Consider the following 16,731-nt stretch of genomic DNA (forward strand, 5'->3'; position numbering starts at 1 on the left):
GCGAATGATCTCGGTTTGTAGACTTCGTGGCAGCCCGGCAGAGTTTGCATGTCCCTCTGAGTCAATTTCTTCTTGGAGGCAAGCCACATTGTAGGTGCCAAGAGGCAACAAAGGCAACTGTCCTCACGCACAGAAGAACTTAGAGTATTCGTTTTGCCGCGCCTTGGTTTTCTTCATTTTTCGAATTTCGAGAACCTGTCCTATACCTTTCTCCGATTCCGCATCCCCACGATTTCTCCCCTTTTCCAAACCCCAGATTCTGTCCTCTCTTTTTCCAAGGGCGAATCGACAGTCCGGGGCAATTCCTATTTATATCTTGCCCACCCTCGCGAAAAAACGTGGTGTAGGCTTTCTTTTTGGTTTCCTCTTCTCTTCCCTTGCACTTGCACCTGCATCTCATACATCTCTTCATACATCCTACTGCCTCTCTGCATCTAGCATTGGGGATCAAGGTCATCTGGTCACAGAGGCTCTTGCATTTCCTCTTCAATTCTTCTATATTGAATCGCTGCCATGTCTATCCTGAAGCTGGTCGAGGACCGGCCGACGCCTAGCGTGGTTTACAACTGGAGAATCTACCTCCTGGCAGCAGTGGCATCATGCACATCCTGCATGATTGGCTACGACAGTGCTTTCATCGGCACTACGCTCTCTCTTGACTCCTTCAAGAGTGAGTTCCACTTCGACGACATGTCTACCACTACCAAGAACCTGATCAGCGCCAACATCGTTTCCTGCTACCAGGCCGGTGCCTTCTTCGGTGCTTTGTTCGTGTATCCCATTGGTCACTTCTGGGGTCGTAGGGTTGGCCTGTTGGCCTCTGGCTTGGTTTTCACTCTCGGTGCTGGTATCATGCTTGGTGCTAATGGTCAACGAGGACTTGGTCTCCTTTACGGTGGCCGAGTTCTCGCTGGTATTGGTGTCGGAGCAGGATCTAACATCACCCCAATCTACATCTCCGAATTGGCTCCTCCGGCTATTCGTGGTAGGTTGGTCGGTGTGTATGAGCTGGGCTGGCAGATCGGCGGTCTTGTAGGATTCTGGATCAACGTGAGTTTTCCTTTTCGGTTGTGTGCGGGTTGTTTTGTGGATACTAACACATTATCAATAGTTCGGTATTGACGAGACCATGGCACCTAGCCACAAGCAATGGATCATTCCTTTTGCTATTCAGTTGATTCCTTCTGGTCTCTTGATCATCGGTGCCTACTTTATCCGAGAATCGCCTCGTTGGCTCTTCGGACGCGGTCGCCGCGAGCAGGCTATTAAAAACCTTTGCTGGATCCGCCAATTGCCCGAGGATGATATCTATATGATTGAGGAGATCGGTGCTATTGACCAGGCCCTGGATGAACAGCGCCGTAATATTGGCATTGGTTTCTGGAAACCTTTCAAGGCGGCCGGGACCAACAAGAAGGTCATGTGGCGTCTATTCCTCGGAAGCGCGCTGTTCTTCTGGCAAAATGGATCTGGTATCAATGCCATCAATTATTACAGTCCGACTGTCTTCAAATCGGTAAGTCGCAATCTTGTTACGATCCGAGCATTATGACTGATGCTAATAATGCTTCTAGATTGGTGTCAGGGGTACCAACACAAGTCTGTTCACCACTGGAATTTTCGGTGTAGTCAAGACCATAGTGACTTTCATTTGGCTGCTTTGGCTGATTGATCACGTCGGTCGCCGTAACCTGCTGTTGATTGGCGCAGCAGGTGGTTCCGTATGTTTGTGGATTGTCGGCGCGTACATCAAGGTTGCCCAACCCCAAAATAACACAAGCGAGACCTTGAGGGGCGGTGGTATCGCAGCCATGTTTTTCTTCTACCTGTGGACGGTCTTCTATACCCCAACCTGGAACGGTACCCCGTGGGTCCTCAACTCGGTAAGCATCCGCACATTAGTATTGGAACATTGTTCCAGTTCTTAATCAATCCACAAGCGTTAAGACACATTGCTAACAGCACCTGCAGGAAATGTTCGACCCTAACATGCGGTCCCTGGCACAGGCCTGCGCCGCCGCCTCCAACTGGCTCTGGAACTTCCTCGTCTCGCGATTCACTCCGCAGATGTTCACAGCCATGGGATACGGTGTATACTTCTTCTTCGCATCATTGATGATGCTCTCCATTGTCTTCGTGTATTTCCTCGTCCCTGAAACCAAGGGTATTCCTCTTGAGAGCATGGAACAGCTGTTCGACATCAAGCCCGTGCGGCATGCCCATGGGAAGATGGTCGCCCAGCTGCGTGAGAATGAAGAGCTTTTCCGAAATGACGTCGAGGCTGCTGGCATTGATATTGGAAAGATGCGCACTGAGCAAGTCGAGGATACTTCGGCTCAGTGAAAGTACGCTTGAACGATGCGGTGGTGAATCATTTCCGTGTTGGTGTCTTTTGCCGCGTTGTTGTGATTTTGTTTGTCGGACAAGGTGCCAAACCGCCCTCGCAATTATTTAGGATTGCACATCATGTGGTCTGCGTGTAATAGGATGTGCTGGTTTAAAAGAAGCAAATGACCCAATGAATATACCCCTTAGTGTCTTGTCATCGCCCTTTTGGACATATCATAAGAAGATCAAACAGACGCACGCACCTCACAGATCAGTAAACTCACACTCACATCAGTCTGTAGCTAACTAGTCATCCGATTTTGCCAACAAGTTAACATCAATATCGACAGGCTGACCCGACCACATAGCCTTCTGAACAGCCTCACAAACAATCAACGCACGCAAACCTTCCTCACCAGTACAGCTAGGAGCCGCATCTCCATTGATAACATCGACGAAATGTGCAAGCTGCAGGTCAAAAGGCGCCTTATCATCTGGAAGCGGAATCCGCTCAACAGTCAATGGTGAATTCCAGCTCTTCTCAGGGCTAGCATCATAACTCCAGCGGGTCAGGTCGGGCACACTGAGCGAAGCATCCGAGCCAAAGATTCGATAGAAATCAGAGTCACCGCCAGTCGTCGTCCGTGGGATGAGCGGGTTCTCGCCCGTACCAGTCTCGAAGTTATGCGGCGACGGCGTCACATCGCAGACCAGAAACGTGCCGACAACACCCGATGCGAAGCGCAGCGTCAGTGCGGCACCTTCATCGGCATTGTGTGGTGGGCTTGGGCGCTGCGGCAGCGTGCGCTCTGCTGTCACGCGCACGATAGGCCCGAAGAAGTGGTGCATGAGGTCGATGTCATGGACAAGGTTGATGGGGATGACACCACCTCCACGCTCGTTCGATGCGCGCCAGTCTGTTGGCGGGGCGAAGTATGCATCTGGCTTGAACAAGGTCCACAGACCGTTGATAGCAATGGGGCGGCCGAGAGATCCAGCATCTAGGGCGGCCTTCGTAGCTCGCACGTAGGGATTGAAGCGGCGGTGGTGGCCGACTAGGAGCTTGAGGTGGGCGCGCTCTGGGGCTTGGGCGAACTCTAGTAGGGAGCGGCCAGTTTCCAGCGTATCGCTTACGGGCTTTTCAAGGAGAACGTGGATACCACCTGCAAGGAGCTCCTTTGCGACGGGGACGTGGGTGTGGTTTGGTGTGCAGACGATTGCTGCGTCGGGGCGGTGGGGGGATGCAAGCAGTGAGGCCACAGAAGGGTAGTAGTTGGTTTTAAGACTGGATGCGGTTGCTTCGCCAGCCGGCATTGGGTCAACGAGAGCAATTAGCTCTGTTAAGGGGTTTGAGATTACGGATTGCGCGTGACGAGGGCCAATAAGGCCTGCGCCGATAATGGCAACCTTGACGGACATGGCGATGATTGGGATGAAAAGCAGATTTCGGTTCTGAAAGAATTGAACAAATTCAAACCCGTTGTAACCCGTAGAGCTGAAGCAGAAAGTGTATTATTATTGCGCCGGACTCCGAGTAGCATGACCATTCGGCACCGGTTCTCCGGTTACATTCCGACCAGCACGGTAAAAACCTTGCCGGGTATCTACGGGTATTTTCCTTCTAAGGACAGGTGGGCAGGAAGCATGTTTAATGGGGAAGCAAAATTCCGCGTGGTGGGTGGAACAGTGCACTCCAGGCGTGGTGGAATTGGTGGGAAAACGAAAGCGGGTCAGCGTTTACCCAGACATATGACCCTCTATCAGGTTCGGCCTCGTCATCAAGACACGAATCACAGCAGACCAGGAAAAACGTTCAATCATAGAAAGCACCGTAGGGGATAACGTTTTGTCGCAATCATTTTAGTATCTTCCCTTTTGATAACCTAGAAAACACCTAATATTGTTGAGAACATCCTCGCTCCCTTAATATCTCCGCTTGGAAACTTTCTTAAAAAGAGAAGAAAGACTGACACGAAACCACCTTTTGAATTTATAATATCGACATAGAAAAGAAGTACCCATTCATATAACTCCCAAATGGCTTTCAATCGTCCCGCTATCGCCTCAATGTCCCTAGGTCGGCCCTGGGTACACGATCTACCCGGCAAGCTGATGCAAGCCGCAGCCCACGGCTTCGAGGGCATTGAACTCTTCTTCGACGATTTAGACTGCTACGCGCAGCGGGTATTTGGCGGTGATCACCACGAAGCCGCGCGGTCAACACGGCTGATGTGTAAGCGCCTAGGGCTGACCATTATCTGCCTGCAGCCATTTTCCATGTACGAGGGCCTCATCGACCGCGCAGAGTCAGATCGGCTTATCAATGAGAAACTTCCCAAATGGTTCACACTGGCGCGGGCGCTAGGTACAGACATGATCCAGATTCCGTCAAACTTCCTAGGTCCAGACCCGAAGACCGGTGCTGCTCGCACCACTGGCGACCGCACGGTCATTGTTCGTGATCTCCAGCGCTTAGCAGATTTGGGCGCCGGGGCTGGTTTCCGTTTTGTCTACGAGGCTCTCTGCTGGGGCGATCACGTTGATACCTGGGAGGCCTCGTGGGAGGTGGTCCGTGATGTCGATCGTCGCAACTTTGGTCTCTGTCTTGACTCCTTCAATATCGCCGGTCGTGTATATGCAGACCCTGCTAGTCCTTCGGGTCGCACCCCCAATGCGGCTGCGGACTTGGCTGCCTCATTGCAGCGCCTGCGCACTGCCAACATTGACCCGGCCAAGATCTTCTATGTCCAGCTGGTTGACGGTGAGCGTCTTTCCGCCCCGTTGGATGAGAAGCATCCTTTCTATGTCGCTGGACAGCCTGTTCGCATGAATTGGTCCCGTAACGCTCGTCTATTTCCCCTCGAGGAATCGCGTGGTGGTTATCTGCCCATTGTGGATATCGCTCGCGTCTTCTTCGAAGATCTCGGCTTCCGCGGCTGGGTTTCTCTTGAACTCTTTAGCCGAACTCTCGGAGAGACCGATCCATTTGTTCCTGCCGACCACGCTCGCCGCGGTATCGACTCATATAACAAAATGGCTCGTATCTTGCGCTGGGAAGAGCCTGCTGAGAAAAATGTGGTCCCAACTCCGGCGCCTCAGTCACCTGTTCAACACCGTCTCTAGGTCGGTCTTCACTCTGCTTTTTCGCTCTGTATATATGGCATATGTACATACATCTTTTAGCGCCTTTTAATGATATTTATTGTTCCACATACCTGTACTCGATGGCCAGAGAGGGCGCTTTCCAGGGTTGACCGAGCTCTATTACCTAACCTGTGTGCTTTACCTACCAACATTCTACTCCGTACAATGAAACGCAACCCAGATGAGGATTAACTTGTACTGTGGGATGTGAGCAATATCGCAGTGAATAGCTGATAATGCCATGCTTGTCTGCTCAATTCAATTGCTTATTTAGGCGCTCTTGTTGTTGATCTTAAGGAGCTCAACCTCGCTGCAACATAGTTAGTTTCCCGATGGCATTATCCACTTGCAGTAACTTACAAGATAAGAGTCGAGCCTGCGGGAATCTTGCCAGCTGCCCTGTGTAGAAATAAAATGTTAACATTTTCAGCTAACGGATGTCAGTATGTCGAGTGTGTTCACATACTTGTCACCGTAGCCATAGTCCCTGAGAAAAATGTTAGTGGTAGTTCAATATTCTCTTGTTCGATGTGGACTTCACTCACGGGGAAATGATCAGGGTTGCCTTCTCTCCTAGGGTCATCTGCAAAACACCCTCATCCCAACCTAATCAGACAGAGAGATAGTGTTAGCATCCAATTTGGAATGTGAAGAAGTTCAATAATTGAAAGTCTGAAAGATCCTATTGAGAGAGAGAAAAAAGAGGATATGATACCCTTGATGACCTGTCCAACACCAATCTGAACAGTCAAAGGGCCACGGCCGGGGGTTCTGGAGCTGTCGAATCTATTGGGATGGATAATTAGTATACAAAATACTCAATTCATAACCTAAATGACTCTAGGTATGGCGATCAGCTTACTGCTTGCCCTGGAAGCCCTTGTTGGACTTCTTAGCGTCGTAGAGCCATCCCGAGTAGTGGATAGCGACCTTGTCACCCGAAACAGGCGAGTCAGTGCCGTTGCCACGAGTGATAATCTTTCTCTCGACACCCATTTTAAATTCGTTTGTATTAAGGAGAGACGAAAAAAAGTAAGAGATGAAAGAAGAAGTGAGGTTCGAGGGGCAACGCTGATTCGTAATTTTCTAAAGTGGGGGGACCTACAAGCCTCATTGTGGTCACATGATCTACGTCTCCGAGTGATTGGAAATTTGGAATCCTCGAGTGTATGATTCCCTACTCCTCATACGAAAGCATGCGATCCTTTCTGTATCGCATCTGGTAGCATTTCCCTAAGTTCTTCCTTATATGTCAAAAAATGTATCCTGTTTCAAAGATTCACCGTTAAGACTCTTTTCATAGGCATTATCGCCTTGGAAGAATACTTTCTCGATCCTTGATTTATTTTATTTAAACCTCTTCAAGTTGATGATGTTGTGCACCCATTGATTGCTATTGCCGCATGAAAGATGGCAGGATGTCCTTCGCACATCTAATGCACCAACTGACCCAGAATATATCCAAAGTAACCCAAGTGCCAGCGCTTGATCCAATTTAAATGAACCCGACATTTATCGATCAGACGAATTATAAAATTTATAGAACGGGGGTGTGGGCCTTTATTGTTTATGCCCAGACATTGTAGTCTGATCGTCTGAATGTGGGTTCTCAGCCTTATGCCAGACACGGATCCTCTTATCGGGCAGCTGCGCATAACCATCATACTATATCCTACCAGTGGCACTTGGAGAGCCTTGTCGCCCTTTCAATGACGGATTCTATTGCAGACCCATCATTAAATGGTTGTGGATCATCGGTGGCTGGGACTTTTAAGAGCCCATACTTGCACGTTCGAATGCGTTGATCTTGTTTTTGCCAGTCAGGCATGTGAATTAACATCTGGATTTGTAAGGTCGAAGAAGCGTACAAAATAAGAAGAGAAGATGTCATGGCTGCGTATAAACTCCACTCTTGCCGATCCGCCAGTGGTACGTGCCCAACTACATATTGTACTTGATAAACGGTACTGTGCATTAATATGGGAATTATTCTTCATTTTACGAACAGATGTTGGATAGTATTACACTTTATATGCTAGGAATGTAAACTGTCTTTGTGGGTGGTCATTATGCCTCTCAATGCACGAAGTAGAGATACCCATTTCCCAGATCTATGTTGTATGCACGGGGTACAAGATAAATTGATATGTAATTGCAAGTGGACCCAGTATATCATTGGCCACCGTGGAGTATGGGATACACACCGAATATTTACAATAATGTTGCCTATGATGTATTTCATTTGCGACAAATTGCGAGGCGTTGTTTTAGGGGTCCAGAACAAGATACAGTACCGCAACCTAAAACATTCGGTAGACCTGACACACCCTGAGACAAATCCTGATACATATACTGGGAGTTCTCGACACTTAATTTCGTTCAAGTCTACTCCGTATGTTGTAGTGTTTGAAAAGATGAGCCGGGCTATTAATAGCGGCTCCGTACATATACATTGACTCTCACGTGACACGGCAAGTGTTTCACATCCTCCAAACAGCACGGGAGGCCTGGGCTTCGATATAAAGGATCAGGGTTAATGTAGGCACTGCCATTAAGGCTGGATGTCTTCAGGTTGCAATTTAGCTTCTCGGGAATATCATTAAAATCTCCATGGAGGCTCCGGATTCTTTGGGAAACTACGGTGTAGAGACTGAAAATGAAGGACCGAAGGCCGGAGATAGCGTGTGAGAAGTGTTTGAGACAAAATACTCGTACCGTGGTCAAAACACTGGGGCTATGGAGCGATCCTTAGAAGTGAATTGCTTCAGATCCGAAGCTGCCCAGGAGAAGCTGAAAGATGGCTTGGGCCTCTTTCACAGACGGTGGCTTTTTAATTGGGTTGATATTGTTGGGAGAATACAATAGTACCCTCTTCATTATCACTTTAGCGGAGATTAAATCAGATACAAAATTCAGGGGTATCAAGAAGCTCATTGGTCGTTGCATTGAGGAAATGAAACTCCGCACGTTCTGGGCTGCGCGTCCTCAGTCAGAGTACTCCGTACCAGCGTACATACTAGGGGTTAGGGTACAATTTAGATAAGGATAGGTCGGGCAGTTACAGAGTACAATAATATTACATCTATACCTTGTGAAAGGAAAAGGATTGGTAGAGGATAGAGCACTTAATATGCTGATATTGTAAGTTACGTGGGGAAAAAGACCTTTCTGTGGCAGAAAGCCAAAAGTTCACCTTCTAGTCTCTCCTTTCTCATCCCTCCAACCCCCTAATCCCAGTCTCATGTTTCATTGCTTTTTCTTTTCTTTTTCTTTTCCATTATAGTCTTAACTCCCGGATTTCATTTCCTTTCGCCTCGGGGCTTCTGTCTGTCCAATCTCCAAACCAATTCAACGCCCGCGAGGGGCAATCTCCGTTTCGCTTCGCCTGTTGCGCTTAATGGTCACAACATCCGCGATCATTTATCTGAAACACTTCTGTAGCACGGCTAGCAGTGCCTGGTATGTCGAGAGATTGATATTCATGATCCTTGGTTCATAGGCAAATGATTGCCGTTATCATCCTAGTCCGACCTGCTTGTCTTAGTTCAGGACAGATTGGGCGGACTGGTGTCTTACGCTTAAACCTAGTGTTGGATCACGTTTTTAACTCCTCGGTAGTCTGCAGATTCAGCCACCATTCGTCCTTCCAGCACTTGTTGCATCTTCCCCTCCAAACCCGCACCGACGTCCCTATCTCCCTAATATCGGCGTCCCGCCGTTACGCCCAAGAAGCATCTTAAAGCCATCAGCACCAACGGCGCATGTGACTGCGAGTGAGATCTTCTGTAGCGATCACGAATCGCCCGGATACACACAATTTTGGACTTAGTCTGCGCCCCCGCCAGACTTATATTCGGATCGATATACGGCCATACTCGACCTTACATTTTGCGCGGTAGACGGTGGATCTCAAGATGGAGAATCAGGGCGCTTACCCGGAGTCTATGGAGCAGGACGAGTCCTACCCATGCAAGGGCTGTGGAGAGGTAGGCACACTGTGGGTGGAGGGAGCGGACAGGAGCTTGACTAACCGTCCTGGCAGACCCTTGAAGAAGGAAAAGCATTTGAGCTTGGTATGTGGGATATTGTGGGGGAATTTTTTTTGGTCCATTTTCATGTCGCTAACCTCTGGCAGCTGGAAATCGATGGCACATCGACTGTTTCCGATGCAGTACATGCAACACTCTACTGGATTCGGATGCGCACCTCCTCCTTTTAGGCGACGGATCACTTATATGCAGTAACTGCACATACAGTTGTAGCTCATGCAACAACAAGATTGAGGATTTGGCCATCTTGACAGGAGACCAGGCTTTCTGTGCTCAATGCTTCCGATGCCGGAATTGCAAGCGAAAAATTGAGAACTTGCGCTATGCGCGTACTTCTCAGGGTATTTTCTGCATGGAATGTCACGAATCGCTAATGGCACGGAGGAGAAAACGGAAAGCCGGCGGCAGTAGTGGGAAAAAACCAGCAGCACCAAATGTGAAGCTGGACAAATCTTTGCCCTCGTTGCCTCCCCACCTCCTTGAAGAATCGCAAATAAACGATGAGGAGAACAGCGAATATACAGGCACGCCTGACCCTAGTAAAATGGCGGAAACGCCCGATCTAAATGATGAAAGACCGGGAAGCTCAATTTCAAATCAGCAGGCTGATTCAGGTAAGAAACCCTTGTTGCAGTCTAGATGTATAATCATCGCAGTCTTTGTCACCTTATTGTCATATCGTGCACATGTGGTCACATTGTGTGGTCTATGCAGCGCTTTGTATCCTTTTATGCACCATTGTTGCCACCGCATATACTTATTGTCGTTATTGATCTATAAGAATATAACCTCGCGCGTTCAGGGCTGGAACCCTTCTCGCGCGGTGTCTTGTCGCCCGGTCATGAACTCTTACTTACCTTTCACACAGATAATATTCTTCTTCCCTCCAGCACATACCGCAGCAATCGTCAATCAATTTCACACAACACCGATGCAGATGCAGATGGCGGTGAACTGTTAATTCCTCTTGCCTTTGATCCTTCAGCTGAGGGTAATTCCTCCCGTGGTCACTCACAGACACGACAGGAGCCTCCGGGCGACTACTTTAATCAAGCGTCCCACGACGGCCGTGAATATCGACAGGAACCTCCTTCTCGAACATCTTCCGATAATCATTCTCCCCATATTGCCTATCAGGAGAAAGGTTGGGAACAAAACAACTCAACTTCACCCGATAAAGCACCATTACCAAGCTCCGATTCATCCAAGCCTGCAAAGGGTCGCCACACTCGTAGCTCATCCGACATACCAATCAGCTTCAGAGAAACTAGCAACCTTTCTGGGCCTACTAGCCCCGACAGCACCAGATCAAAAGAATTCTCCGGTGACACAAAGCGACACATTCCAATGGATGACTTCACTTCGGCTGGAGCTCGTTCCTCGAATGAGCTTCATCGTCACGACCACGGTTCAATGGACTTGCCGCGCTCTCAACCCTCCAGCTTGCCGTATTTGCCAAAGCGCGGCGATTCACTTGAAAGCAAGCTTCACCAAATTCCGAGAAAAGAGGTCGGATCGTCACCTGCATCGTCGCAGTACGGGGACTTGCCTATGCTCCGTAGCGACACTTTCGAACAGCCCATTCAGCATACTGCCTTGAACACCTCGCCACATGAATCACACCATTACGATGGCGCCGGCACATCGCCCGTGCTACGGTATGGAGCTGACTTGCCTATGGACGAGGGATTATCGCGCATCATCGGTGGCGATGACACCGTTGGGCAAAACAACGAGTCATTTCTGCGGCGCGTCTCAAACTCTGTCCGCCATGGTCGAAGCTACAGTGAGAAGAGTGTGCGGATCAGCAAAGATCTCAAGAACCCTCGATCACCTACCACTCGAAGCATCGCCGGAACAGATGTTGGCAGCCCCATCACTGGATCACAGAGTGAAGAGATCTCTTGGCTTCGCAACGAACTGCGCAAAGAACGTCTGCGAGTTGCAGAACTCGAGGCAGCCGCTCGTACCGCCGCAGATGTCAAGCAGGCTAACACCGAGCTTTCTGAGAAGCGATCTACCATGGTTGTCCTTGACGCTCAGCGCGAGATTGTTCTACGTGAGCTCACGGTTCTCACTGATCATATGGAGGCTGAAAAGCGTGGTAGCCCCAGTGGGCCATTGGACCTCGGCAAGCTCTCCAACCATGTGCTGCGCGAGCTGGCTGAGTCCATTCAAAAGCTGAAAGACTCGTTTGCCCCACAAATTGAAGACCTTATGCAGAAGCGCAATGACCTGTCGGAGGAAGTGGAAGCCATGAACATTCGACGGGAGAAGAGCTTCCAGGAATTCGAGCAATTGTCTTCGAAGAACGCACAGCTAGCTGAGTTGAATAATCAGTTGGTTCACCAGATTCAGGAACTCTACAAAGCCACGGACGGTCAACCGCGACCCAACGGCCTAGGCATATCGCACAACAAGCAGAGATCCACAACCTCCATTGAGGTCATGAAACCTCCCTTCAACGACTATCACGGATCTACTCACATTTCGGAAGAGTCCGAGTCTGCTACAGCCACTGTCGTGCCAGGCCCCCAGGTTGTCAGCATTCGCAAGGGCCAGCCTCGCAAATTCAACTGGAAAAAGGGCGGACAGAACGTTGCCAAAGGTGTCAAGGGTCTTAAGGGGGCCTTCATGTCCAGCGAAGGAGGACAGGGACAAGAGGGTGGCGGTGGTATACCGCGTTCCCAGACCCAGGACCCGAGTCGCCAAGGCTTTGGGTTCTTTGGAAACCAGAGAGGCAAGCAGGGAGGAAAGATGTCCCAAGCTGACAGCGTGCCCGTGTTGATTGAAGCTGCCCCCGATGGTATGTGCCCGATACTACAGTTCAGGATTATATCAGTATAAGCTAATGACTCTCGCAGCTCTTTTCGGTACCGAACTCGAGGCTCGCCAGGAATACGAAAAAGGCATGATTCCAGCCATCGTCACGCGCTGTATCCAGGAAGTTGAACTGCGAGGTATGTTTTGTCGGTCGGTATTCGATTTGTCGTTATACTAACATATACGATCAGGCATGGACATGGAAGGAATTTATCGCAAGTCCGGTGCCGCTTCCGTCATCCAAACCATTCGCGAAGGCTTTGAACGCTCTCCATTTGATTACGATATCTCGGATCCCGACCTCGATATCCATGCTGTTACATCCACTTTGAAACAGTATTTCCGAAAGCTTCCTAACCCCTTGATCACTTACGAAGTTTATGAACTTGTGATCGATTCCGCCGAGGTTAACCCTGTGTCCGCGCGAATTGAACTCATGCAGAAGAGTCTCCTCGAGCTGCCTCGCGTGCACCGCGACGTCCTGGAGTTCCTAATCTTCCATCTCAAACGCGTTGTCGATCGCCACGAAGAGAATCTGATGACCAGTCAGAATGTTGCAGTGGTCTTTGCGCCGACAATCATGCGACCTGAAAGTCTCGCTCGTGAGATGACTGACGTCCAGAAGAAGAATGACGTTCTCAAGTTCCTGGTGGAGAACTGCCAGAAAGTTTTCCAGGGTATGCAGAAGGGCCAGGGTACGCAGCAGGGTCAGGGTATGCAGCAGGGCTAGGATCGGCTGAAGTACATACTTCTCTTCCCAAGTACTCACTTCCACTCCAATCACTCCAATCTTTCATAATCCTACCATCATGCCTAGGTGCCTCGGTTTTCCCAGTTCTTGGGTACAATCTCTAACTAATCATCAATTTTTCTTTGACTAATCCCACGTGCGCTTTAACTTGCTTTTCTCCCCCTATTCTTTTGTACAGGCTAGTTCCTCTCACCTCTGCTTCTACTTCTCTACTCGGTTTACGAGCGCTGTACGCTCGATAAAGATACCCTGTCTTACCTTCTTCTCTTTCCTCATGTCCAACCTTTTCTCCCAGCTAAGGCTGTGGTTCAATCTGGCCTCACTGGCTGTTTTGGTAACCAACATTCCTCGTGGGTGGTTTACTTCCTGTCCATTGAAGCATTTTACTGTTTTGTTTGTTTTTTTGACTCTGAGCGAGCATTGAATCGTGTTCTAGCGTTATGTTATGCACCTCCATTCAGCAGTTCAAGTAGCTGCAAAGTCGTTCATGTACGTTTAGTTAGGCTTTAGTATGAGATCATGATATCATGAATCTTTCATTTCATAGAACGTTCTCTTAGTTCATACTCACACATCAAGAGTTTTTCGTAGGGATTTTTCGGTTTGGCAAGGAAGTCTGACCACTATCAGAGGGATATCGATAATATAATATCTTTTATCTAATTTCCGGCCAATACGATCATTACCCGAGTCTCATCAATAATAATGGAGGTATAAGTGAGTTCTTGTAAATGGCAGAGTGGACATAGCGGTCCAAGCCCCCACCGCCTACGACATCGAGGCCACCCGAGCTCCCCCCTCAACCCCGAAAACGCACCCAAGCCTCGTCGAAGGCCTTTGAATCCCGCAAATACATAATCAATCATGTCCAAACCAAGCAAATACATCCTCCTTTCTCTCCCTACCTCCATCGTCCCCTCGCACCACCGCGACGATGCCCTCGAAGCAGTCTCGACCACTGTCTCCTCGGACAATGGCTCCACCAACTCCTTCCCAATCCCGGAGTTCAAGATCGGCACGCTAGATGCCCTTGTCCAGCAGGCGGACGAGCTAGCCAAGCTCGAGGCCTCGTGCCAGAGTGTCGTTGCCAAGGTCAGCGATGCGTTGAAGAACATCCTTGAGGACGAGGCGCAGATTGAGCAGATGAAGGTCGTCAACGATAGTATGTCTCTAGCTTGGTATTGATCTGGCTGTGGAGGGGAAAACACAGTCTGGGAGGATGTCTGGGTTCTGGTTCTGACTGCCTACAGAGCCGGTCGATCAGTACCTGCGTACTTTCCAATGGAACAAAGTCAAGTACAGGGCCGATAAGCCCTTGGCGGAGCTGATTGATCTCCTGCAGAAGGTTTGTTGCGCCGCGCATGGAAACGAGGAGAATATCTGGCTTGGAGTTACATACTAATGCGCTTTTGTCTACTGTAGGAAGCAGCCAGCATCGACAACGACATCCGTTTCAAGTACTCCCAATACAACCAGGTCAAGAACACGCTGTCTACACTGCAGCGGAAACAAACGTATGTTGACTGTGACGGCACTGCAACGTGTGCATATAGTATATAGAACCATGACTAACCCGCTCTACACAGAGGCAATCTCTCAACCAAGTCCCTCGCCTCAGTGGTCGACCCGAAAACCATCATCCAGGGCTCCGAATACATCGAAACCCATCTCGTCGCCGTGCCCGCCCAGCTAGTAAAAGAATTCCTCAAGACCTACGAGACCGTTGCGCCAATGGTGGTCCCGCGGTCCGCGCAGCTAGTCGCCTCCGACAGCGAGTTCACGCTGTACGCCGTGACAGCGTTCAAGAAGCACAACGCCGAGTTCCTGCATAAGTGCCGTGAGCAGAAGTGGATTCCACGCGACTTTAAGTATGTCGAGGGTGGAAAGGAGGAAGAGCGCAAGGAAGTCGAGCGCGTTGGTGGTGATGAGCGTAAGGTATGGGGTGAGACGCTGCGACTCGGTCGCACGGCTTGGAGTGAGGCTGTTATGGTCTGGATTCACATTTTGGTTCTGAGAGTGTTCGTCGAGACGGTGCTGCGATATGGATTGCCGCTGGATTTCATCTGCGCTTTGGTCCGGGTATGTTCTCTTCTGCTCTGTTTTCCGGTAGTTTTTACCGTGGCAACGACTGACGTTCTTTACTTTCTACAGACACAAACTGCCAAGCAAGCAGATCGCGCAAAGCAAAACCTTGAGAACAAATACTCGTACCTGGCGGGCAATGCCTTCGGGCGAGACAAGAAGGGCCGTATGCAGCGGGATGATCCTGGCGAGATGCACCCCGGCGGTGAGGGCAGCGCAGACTACACACCGTATGTGTTTTATGAATTCGAGTTCAACTGAGGCCTATTTGGGGCATCATAGGAGATAGAAAGCTTCGAGAAGACGTTGCGTACATATACCACTTTGGTACATCTATCACAAACTAGCATTGGATATTTTTAGTTTCTTCGTTTCAACAATGACCACGCATACAAGCGAACAGCAAAAGGGGATCGAGTCCCATTATCCATTCTCGCCCCAGCCCATAAAATGCAAGTGCAAAAGCGATCTATATTGTCCACGCAGTATGTACAGCAAGTGGGAGGGGAATCAAGCACAAAAAACACCGTATCTAATCCGCTGTACAGGACTCTTTTATGTAAAGCCGACCATAGATACATCCATCAAATCTCAACCATATCCCAATCCCAAATAAAAGCACCCAAAGAAACCCACCTTACTCCTTCTTGGCAGGCAAGTAACCCTTGGAGTCAAGGTAATCGATAATCTGCTTCACAGCATCCTGAACGGGAAGCTCATAGTTCTTCACATGAACCTCGGGGTTGACCGGCGCCTCGTAAGGAGCCGAGATACCCGTGAACTCCTTAATGAGACCCTCGCGAGCCTTCTTGTACAAACCCTTAGGGTCACGCTGCTCAGCGACCTCAACGGGGACATCAACGTAGACCTCGACGAACGGCAGACCGGTCTCCTCGCCGGGCGTGGCGACCTCGTGCAGCTGGCGGGCAGTGTCACGATCCTTCCGGTAGGGCGAGATGAACGACGTAATGGCGATGGAGTTGGAGTCGGCGAACAGCTTGGCCACCTCGGCAATGCGCCGGATGTTCTCGTTCCGGTCGGCCTCGCTGAAGCCAAGGTCCTTGTTCAGTCCGAAGCGGATGTTGTCGCCGTCGAGGCGGTAGGCGTGCACGCCGCGGTCGCGAACGAGCTGGTGCTCAAGCTCGACGGCTAGGGTTGACTTGCCTGAGGCGGAGAGTCCGGTCAACCAGATTGTGAGACCTTGCTGGTTGCGCAGCGCGGTACGCTCGCTGCGGGTCAGGGCGCTGGCGTGGAAGGTGATGTTGCTGTTTGGTGTTAGTTTTTTTGGATAGATTGGCATTGGGGGTTTAGTTTGGACTCACGAAGACATTTTGGAGGTTAATTGGATTAAAGAAAGAAGAAAGTTGAGATCCCGGAAAAGTTATAGAAATAGGGAGGGGCAGTGGGACGGCCGCGTCACATAAGAAGATGTGATCACCGCGGGGTGTCGCCATTGCTTGGCGTTTTTCCACTCTTATACAACAGAGGGAGATATTTTATAGTATAGTCTTATAGTCTTGTAATCTTGTATAATCTTTGATATTACTGATAATA

The 16,731-nt window shown here is 49.7% G+C and overlaps 7 protein-coding genes across 7 annotated transcripts; 4 read left to right on the forward strand and 3 right to left on the reverse strand.

Annotated features, from left to right (window-relative positions):
* Window positions 1–513: 513 nt before the first annotated feature.
* On the forward strand, window positions 514–2,343 carry N7518_001640 (sugar porter family MFS transporter; the record flags this gene model as incomplete). The annotated part of the gene is made up of 4 exons (XM_057182568.1): window positions 514–1,050; window positions 1,112–1,516; window positions 1,575–1,883; window positions 1,972–2,343. 4 exons carry the CDS (start codon window positions 514–516, stop codon window positions 2,341–2,343), a joined length of 1,623 nt encoding a protein of 540 aa, XP_057044018.1.
* A 291-nt stretch (window positions 2,344–2,634) lies between these two features.
* Window positions 2,635–3,747, reverse strand: N7518_001641 (Gfo/Idh/MocA family protein; the record flags this gene model as incomplete). The annotated part of the gene is made up of 1 exon (XM_057182569.1): window positions 2,635–3,747. The coding sequence occupies one exon, from the start codon at window positions 3,745–3,747 to the stop codon at window positions 2,635–2,637; it is 1,113 nt and encodes a 370-aa protein (XP_057044019.1).
* A 618-nt stretch (window positions 3,748–4,365) lies between these two features.
* N7518_001642 (sugar phosphate isomerase/epimerase family protein) lies at window positions 4,366–5,451 on the forward strand (the record flags this gene model as incomplete). The annotated part of the gene is made up of 1 exon (XM_057182570.1): window positions 4,366–5,451. One exon carries the CDS (start codon window positions 4,366–4,368, stop codon window positions 5,449–5,451), a length of 1,086 nt encoding a protein of 361 aa, XP_057044020.1.
* Window positions 5,452–5,742: 291 nt separating this feature from the next.
* N7518_001643 (FKBP-type peptidyl-prolyl cis-trans isomerase) lies at window positions 5,743–6,468 on the reverse strand (the record flags this gene model as incomplete). The annotated part of the gene is made up of 6 exons (XM_057182571.1): window positions 5,743–5,782; window positions 5,833–5,871; window positions 5,939–5,959; window positions 6,018–6,078; window positions 6,188–6,258; window positions 6,335–6,468. 6 exons carry the CDS (start codon window positions 6,466–6,468, stop codon window positions 5,743–5,745), a joined length of 366 nt encoding a protein of 121 aa, XP_057044021.1.
* Window positions 6,469–9,386: 2,918 nt separating this feature from the next.
* Window positions 9,387–13,074, forward strand: N7518_001644 (uncharacterized protein; the record flags this gene model as incomplete). Its single annotated transcript, XM_057182572.1, has 6 exons — window positions 9,387–9,458; window positions 9,515–9,545; window positions 9,608–10,135; window positions 10,390–12,327; window positions 12,386–12,481; window positions 12,536–13,074. 6 exons carry the CDS (start codon window positions 9,387–9,389, stop codon window positions 13,072–13,074), a joined length of 3,204 nt encoding a protein of 1,067 aa, XP_057044022.1.
* Window positions 13,075–13,959: 885 nt separating this feature from the next.
* On the forward strand, window positions 13,960–15,438 carry N7518_001645 (H(+)-transporting V1 sector ATPase subunit C; the record flags this gene model as incomplete). Its single annotated transcript, XM_057182573.1, has 5 exons — window positions 13,960–14,257; window positions 14,346–14,440; window positions 14,518–14,609; window positions 14,682–15,174; window positions 15,247–15,438. The coding sequence occupies 5 exons, from the start codon at window positions 13,960–13,962 to the stop codon at window positions 15,436–15,438; spliced, it is 1,170 nt and encodes a 389-aa protein (XP_057044023.1).
* A 376-nt stretch (window positions 15,439–15,814) lies between these two features.
* On the reverse strand, window positions 15,815–16,507 carry N7518_001646 (adenylyl-sulfate kinase; the record flags this gene model as incomplete). Its single annotated transcript, XM_057182574.1, has 2 exons — window positions 15,815–16,442; window positions 16,500–16,507. The coding sequence occupies 2 exons, from the start codon at window positions 16,505–16,507 to the stop codon at window positions 15,815–15,817; spliced, it is 636 nt and encodes a 211-aa protein (XP_057044024.1).
* Window positions 16,508–16,731: the final 224 nt, after the last annotated feature.

This window comes from Penicillium psychrosexuale (assembly GCF_028828465.1).
Source record: "Penicillium psychrosexuale strain IBT 29551 chromosome Unknown utg000002l, whole genome shotgun sequence".
In the NCBI taxonomy this organism is placed as follows: domain Eukaryota; kingdom Fungi; phylum Ascomycota; class Eurotiomycetes; order Eurotiales; family Aspergillaceae; genus Penicillium; species Penicillium psychrosexuale.